A 6,675-nucleotide genomic window follows, 5' to 3' on the forward strand; every position below is an offset into this window, starting at 1 on the left:
TAGCCCTGAGAAAGGCGGGGGTGACAGAGGTAACTTTGCCTGTAACCCTGAAGAGCTGCGTAGCTTGAAACACGGCGAGCGGCGGTGAGCAGCACAGCCAGCCCCGTGGCACCCGCGGGGGCCACGGCAAAGGGGCTCCCCAGAGGAGGCGAGCGGGTGTGGAGGGGTTGGAAAGGAAGGACGACGCTGTCCCCGCTCCAGTCAGTGTGTCCCTATCCCCCTGCATGAGTACATGCACAAACACACGAACTAACTCAACACACACACATCACACAAAGATGCAGCGCCAGCATCGACCATCGGGATATGAGGAAACCTGAACCTGCTGCTACTCTCCCGACCATTCCCGCCTCGGGGACAGAGCCAGCAGCATCTCGCTGCGCCCAGCCGTGCCCCACTGGGGAAAGCCATCCGCCAGTAATCCCATACCCATCGTCAGTAACTGCATAAATCAAGTGACTGGGAAGGAAGCGGTGGGGAGGGGCTGGCAGAGCATGAAGGGAGCGGGATTGAGGTTGGAATGAGGGAAAAGGGAGATGGCAGAGGTGGTTAAAAGAAGCAGGGCACGCTTTGTCCCTGCTAAATACTCCCACATGCCAGGTACCCATCACTGGAAATGGAAATGCTTTTCATTTTCTCATCACTTCTCTTGTCAATGAGCCGTTTAAAATCTCAGTGCTTCATCTCCCTTTCATTTTAAAAGCTGTCCTTGTTCAGCTTGTCACAACTGCAAGAGGGGAACAGAGGAACAACAGCAGCGGCAAAGCTTCATTTTAGCCGGGCAGACAAAAGTCGACCTTGGTGCTCTCTCTTGGAGAGACAGCCAAGGAGCAGAGATGGAGGATTTGCCTCCACTATCTATCACAAGCTTTTTTTTTTTCTTCTCCTTTTTTTTCTTTTGGTGGAAGGAGGTGCCAAACCGAAGGCATGCAAGTCCTTTGCTAAATCCCAGGAGGCAAACCTCACTGATGCTGCCTAATTTTTTCCCACTCTTTCATGCTCTCTTCCACACTTTCTGTAAGGGAGTTGGACAGTGGAGTTTTCCATTCCCTCATCCTCAATACTTGGTTTGTATCTCCCTTGCCTGAATGGTGCTTCTCATTTCTCCCATGGTGTGAGGGGAGGGAGCTTTCCTGGATGCCTCCTTCATCTGAAGGGAAGAGCACAGGATTCACCACCCCCTGTAACTGATCAGGAATCACTCTGCTCGGCCTTTTCTCAAGGCTGGATCGTGGATGTGTTCATTTTAATGCCTTTCACACCGCTCAGTTTTCAGTGGTGTAATTTCTTTGCTTTTTTACTCCATTCCTATTGAAGGAAGATTTTGTTGGAGATGGTTCCATGGCATAAATGGGATATTGTACAAGCAAGACTTTAATTGAAAAAGGAACAATTCCTTTTTACTTAGCTATTCCTATCACTCCTTCCTCAGCAGTTCTTACAATTTCCTTTCTTCCACCTTCCCCTGCTTTCTTCTCCCTTTTCTAACCCCTTTCAATGTGGTTGAAGGTTCCAAAGAGTCATGAATTTATAGATAAACGTGAAGGATTTGTTTTGTCCATATTAATATATCCAAGGAAAGCCTAATTATCCAGATGTGAGTGTGGTTCCTCAAGCATCCTGGGATAGTTTGGCACATGTAATGATGGGAGAGCTGTGGATCAAGACTGGGGAAATGATGACAGGACAATGACAAAAATTGGAAAAGCCTGAGAGGCAAATATCAAGCGAAGCTGTGGAACTGGTCTGGATGACAGGAATGACAGCAACAGTTTGGGTGTTATGATGCAGTGCTGGACTGTTCAGTAGAAATGCTTAAACAAGGAAGGGTATGGGTGGGAGCTTGCAGAGATGAGGTGTGGTAAAAAGGCCTTGCAAAGCAATGGTAGAGCAGATGTAGGATCTGTGGAGTCATCTTGCTCCCAACATCTGCAATGTTTTACGTGGGCAGGTATTCATTCATCCTTTGCCTCTGCTTTCTGGGGGCAGGAGCTCTGTTGACACAATGGGAATGTAAATCTAAGTAAAATGCTTTCATTCACGGGAGTGGAAGGAGAATTAATATAAATGTCCAGAATAGATGCAGTGCTGCAGTCAGTGAGTGTAAGCCAGCTCTGTAAGGCTTGGCTGCCCAAAGGAACCCACATCCAGAATGTAAAACATCTCCTCCTGGGTCGGCAATTTCTGGGTGAGCTGCCCCAGTCCAAAGGCAGTCTATGGAAACTGCCAGGATCGGGAAAGCTTAGGCCCTAACAATGGGAAAAAGTAGGAACAGCCAGTTTTCCAAAACCCTTTTTTCCCTTTTTCTTGGGCTGTTTCTGGTGCTCCACCGCAGCTTTTGCCCTCTGTGCTCAGCGTTTTTTCCTCATCCCACCCCCAAGGGCAAGCGGCGGCTCTCAACAGGTGCTGGGGAAGCCGCTCCGCTGCTCCGCGCGGCGCGTCCCGCGGTCGGGTGCTGCCGCCCCGCGACTCGCGCTCACCTCGCAGCCGCCGCGCCGGAGCCCCCGCTCCGCGCCCGCTCCGCTCCGCACCGCGCCCGCTCCGCTCCGCACCGCGCCGGAACCCCCGCACCGCACCCGCGCAGCCAGCCCGGGGCTGCCAAGCCTGGCACCCGGCACCCAGAACGCGCTCATGGCAGAAGGCTGAACCGGGGAAAGGAAATGCCCCCAAAGGCCCGGGCCGGTGCCGACAGCGAATCGTCTCCAGACCGGGGCAGAGCGCCGGGAGCGGCTCCCTCAATAGATGCAAACACAGAAAGGCTGCCTTTAATTACAGTGTGCATAAACGTCGCAGGCAAGCCCCTTGGATACCCCGCGTCAGGATAACGCGGGATGAGGTAAAAGCCCTCCAGACCCTCCCCGTGAAACGCGAATTGTCTTTTTCAACGCGATGCAAATGGGGGGAAAAGCAGCTGCAAAGCTCTACAATAAACTGTTTCATCCAAGCCAGCGCCAGCTCAGGAAGGCACGCCTTTGAATGCCACCCCCACAAGACACCTCCTTCCCACCCGTGGAGGCAACCTCTGTAGGCGATAACCAAGTCTAAAAACTCGGGGGGATCGATAATGTCTACTAAATATTCTGGGAGTGTATCAGTGTGGCGGGGAGGAGAGATGAGGATGAGGAGGGGGATAAAAGCGTGATTAATCGGATATTAATCACTGGCCACAAACAAGGGGAGATTATTTCGGGTAGGCAGCCGACTGTGGGGAGTAGCAGAATAGATCCTTTTACTGAAGGCACGCGTGATGGGATCGGCGCTTCGCTCTTTAGCGATGCCTGTGTAATTCTGCAGGTGCACATTATTCAAGACACATATTTCTTCTTTTCTCTGTGTGTAGCATTTCCCTTAACTGCCTGCAAGCACAGACTTAGTGAAGATATTTATGCAGCTAACTAGACATTTCCTTTTTGCCCTCCTTCCATGAACACAGAAGCAAGAAGAAAGCAAAATAGCCCCTGCCTCGGGGAAAAAAAAAAAAAAATAGAGATAAAAACCACCACCCAAACTCCCTCACACACATCAGAGAAAAGGGACCAAGCGAGGGAATAGAGAAGGTGTCGATCTTTGCACCCAGCGACAGACCAAGGCTGAATTACTAACGCACCTTTCCGGCAGCCGGGGAGCCCTGCATGCGTACAGACAGCTGAGCGTGAAGCGCATTTCGGGCTGCGAGACGGCTGCGAGTACGCTGGGCTCCTCCGTAACTTTCCCCACGCAACGGGTTAAACTAATAAGTGCATCGATACAGGCATTCCCGCAAAGATCCCGCTGCTCGACCGAAATCCAGAATTGTAGGTAATCCCCCCACACACCCGGCACTAACATCATCGTCACCTTAAAAAAAGTGAACCAGTGGGATTTGTTTGAATATACACTAGTTAGAGGCTATATGAACCAACTCACGTCTCCGTTTGAGCATACTGCAAGAATATTTATTGAGCCCCGGCTCAGTCACTGCATTGAACGCCAGCTCTGGCAAGCAAATACATTTCCTATCTCCGAAGAGAGCTCTGAATCAACTCCTTCTTTCCTCCCCGCCTTAGCGATCGTTTATATATTTCCATTGCAAAGTACCAAGGGCAAAAATATAAAATAAGAGATAAATATATTTTGAAATACACCTTGATACAAGGCGAGAGCTTGCAACGCCCTGACAAAAAGCAAATGGACCCCTAAAAATATACCACTCAAATACTACCCTACCTTTCACACACGAAACCATCAATAAAAAGACGAGGTTCCAAAATGTAAATCCACTTTTAATCTCCATTTTCTTCACCAGGATGAAGTCCAGCCGGCCACATTTAGTACATCCCTTTTCCCAAAAGTCTGCTAATTTCGATTCCTTTGCACGGATTTCCCCTCTGCAGATCCCTTTCATATTATTCTTGAGAGCTCCTAATTCCTATTCCTCGGCCAGGCGCAGCGGAGTTGTTGCTGTTGATGGTGCGCGGTCACAGCTCGGAGTGAATGGTGTTTCTGGGATACCACAGCAACCTTGACGAGGACTCAACCATCTCTCCAACGGGGGCACAAAGTCTCAGCTACTCTCGATCGTGTCTTTTCCTCCCCCACCCCCCCCGCTACCCCAACTCCCTGCACAGCCGAAACCCACCACAATCCTCCCTCCTCGCAGCATCCACCGGGAGCCACGGGAGAGCACCTCAACGCTCACTCGCTCTCTCCAATAAACTCCGAACAGTATTTGCAATTGATACTCTCCCCCCACCCCCTTGTTCTCTCAAGAGGATCAGTTCTGCCTGGGAGAGCGGCTCGGGAGATAACGGAGTGCCGGGATCCCCCCGCCGCCCGCCGGAGCCTGGGGCGGCCGGCGCGGCGGGCTCGCCCATCCCGCCCGCGGCGGCAATCACAGCCCCGTTATTGAGCACGCACGTGCGGTGCTCGGGGCTGCCATCGCCACAGCGGCTCGCACACAGCGGCTCGTCCGCGCCTTCGGGCACACACCCCGCGGCAGCGAGCGCGGCCCCGGGGATGCGCAGCCTGGTTGCTCTGCGCGGGGACGTTAATTACAGGCCGGGCGCGGGGGAGCGGCGGGCACAGCCCGGGTGCCCGTGTGCACAGCTGAGGGACCCCCTTGGCGCGGCGGGCGGGGGCCGGGCCCGGCGGGCGGGGGCTCCCAGCGGGCCGGGCCGGGCCGGGCCGGGCCGGGAGCGGAGCGGGGGCGGCGCGGCCGCGGCTCCGCCAGAAGAGCGCGGGCGCCACCTGCCGGCCGCTAGGGCGGGGGAGCGGGGGGGCTGCGGGAGCGGCGCTGCCCCGGCCCGGGGAACCCGAACCGCGCCTGGGGCTGCCCCGCTCGGCGCGCCCAACACCGCGCAAGCTGCGCCGATCCGCCGCTGCGGGGAGCTCGTGGAGGGGCGGGCAGGCACCGCCCGCGGTGCGGGGGCGCGCACGTGGGTGGGCGCGGGGGTGTTGTCCCAGGTGCGCGGGGGCGGTGGCGATGGTGGCTGCGCATTTCTGCGCGTAAGCGCCGCGCGCGTGTGGCGGGCCCCGCAGTGCGCGCGTGGGAGGTTTCTCGGGGGGCGGAGTGCGTGTTTGGGTGCGCGAGTGGCTGTGAGTGTTCGCGCTGCACGAGTGAGTGTCTGTGCGTGCTCGTGTGTGCTGCCCTGGTGAATGTGAGTGCGCGTGTGGTGCGCGTGTGTGCGTGTGCCCGTGTGTGCAAGTGCTTGTGTGGTTTGGTGCAGGTGTGTGCGCACACGTGTTTTGTGCATGTGTGCACCCTTCAGTGTTTGTGTGAGTGTGCGTGGATTCTTTCCGGTGCCCATGTATGTGTGTGTTTTGTGCGCGTGTATTCGTGTGAATGTGTTCTAATACGTCAGCATGTGTGCCTCTGATGTGCTCTTGCCTTGCATGTCTGTGCACACGGGTTTGTTCACACACCTGTTAATTCATGCAGGTTTGTGTGTATGAGTTGATGCATGGAAGATGCAGTGCATGTGTGCACATGCACATGTTAAATGTGTGACCTATGTAAAAATGCATAATCTGAAGTTCTGATGGAAATGGACATGGGTGTATGAGCTGGGAAATTTTGGCAGCTGGTAATAAAGCATGTATCTTTGAAGGTGTGTCCACAGAGGGGTTTGCATTTCCCTGTGTTGAACTGTGTGGGGATGTGTCATTCGTGCATAGAGTGCATTTTTGGAAAGATCTGTCCTGGTCAGGAAATTGGAATGTGAACTGAGGCTTTCTGTATAGCTGTAGGTGCATGTATGAATTTGTATGACCACATATTTGTATACACACCCAATATATGTAATAGTGCCACAACACCATAGATAATAGTACTGAAGAAATCTGTAAAGGTAATGGTTCACCCTTTACTGCCAAAGCACAGTGTGAAAGAGGTTTGCATGGCTGTAATTCTGCTCCCATGTGGTGTCAGGGTGAGCAGGATGTGCCTTTTCCACCTGTACTTAAACCCTCTTTCAGTGAGGCCAGCAGCGATTCAGTGTGGCTCTGCACATGGCTGGCTGTGCCCGCCCCTATAGCTCTCGTGTGGGAGGAAAGAATCACTTCAGCTACAAGTGTTGACACTAACCCGTCCCATTGGATCCATACATGTTTGTTGACTGGGGAGAAGCCAAGGTATATATTTCACAGCCCTGTGTACCATCCACAGCCTTCTCTTGCTGACACATAAGTCCTGAAGTG

The 6,675-nt window shown here is 53.7% G+C and overlaps 1 protein-coding gene across 4 annotated transcripts in view; it reads right to left on the reverse strand.

Moving 5' to 3' along the window:
- Positions 1 to 4,564, reverse strand: part of CSMD3 (CUB and Sushi multiple domains 3) — a 586,421-nt gene extending 581,857 nt beyond the window's left edge. For all 4 annotated transcript variants that reach the window (XM_054290025.1, XM_054289307.1, XM_054288554.1 and 1 more), the window contains exon 1: positions 4,207 to 4,564. In XM_054290025.1, the coding sequence (XP_054146000.1) occupies positions 4,207 to 4,384 (178 nt within the window). In that variant the 5' untranslated portion in view covers positions 4,385 to 4,564. The remainder of the gene's footprint in view (positions 1 to 4,206) is intronic.
- Positions 4,565 to 6,675: the final 2,111 nt, after the last annotated feature.

The sequence above is a fragment of the Melozone crissalis genome, unplaced genomic scaffold (assembly GCF_028551555.1).
Source record: "Melozone crissalis strain CALT ecotype California unplaced genomic scaffold, PUWL_Pcris_2 ptg000002l_1, whole genome shotgun sequence".
Classification (NCBI taxonomy): domain Eukaryota; kingdom Metazoa; phylum Chordata; class Aves; order Passeriformes; family Passerellidae; genus Melozone; species Melozone crissalis.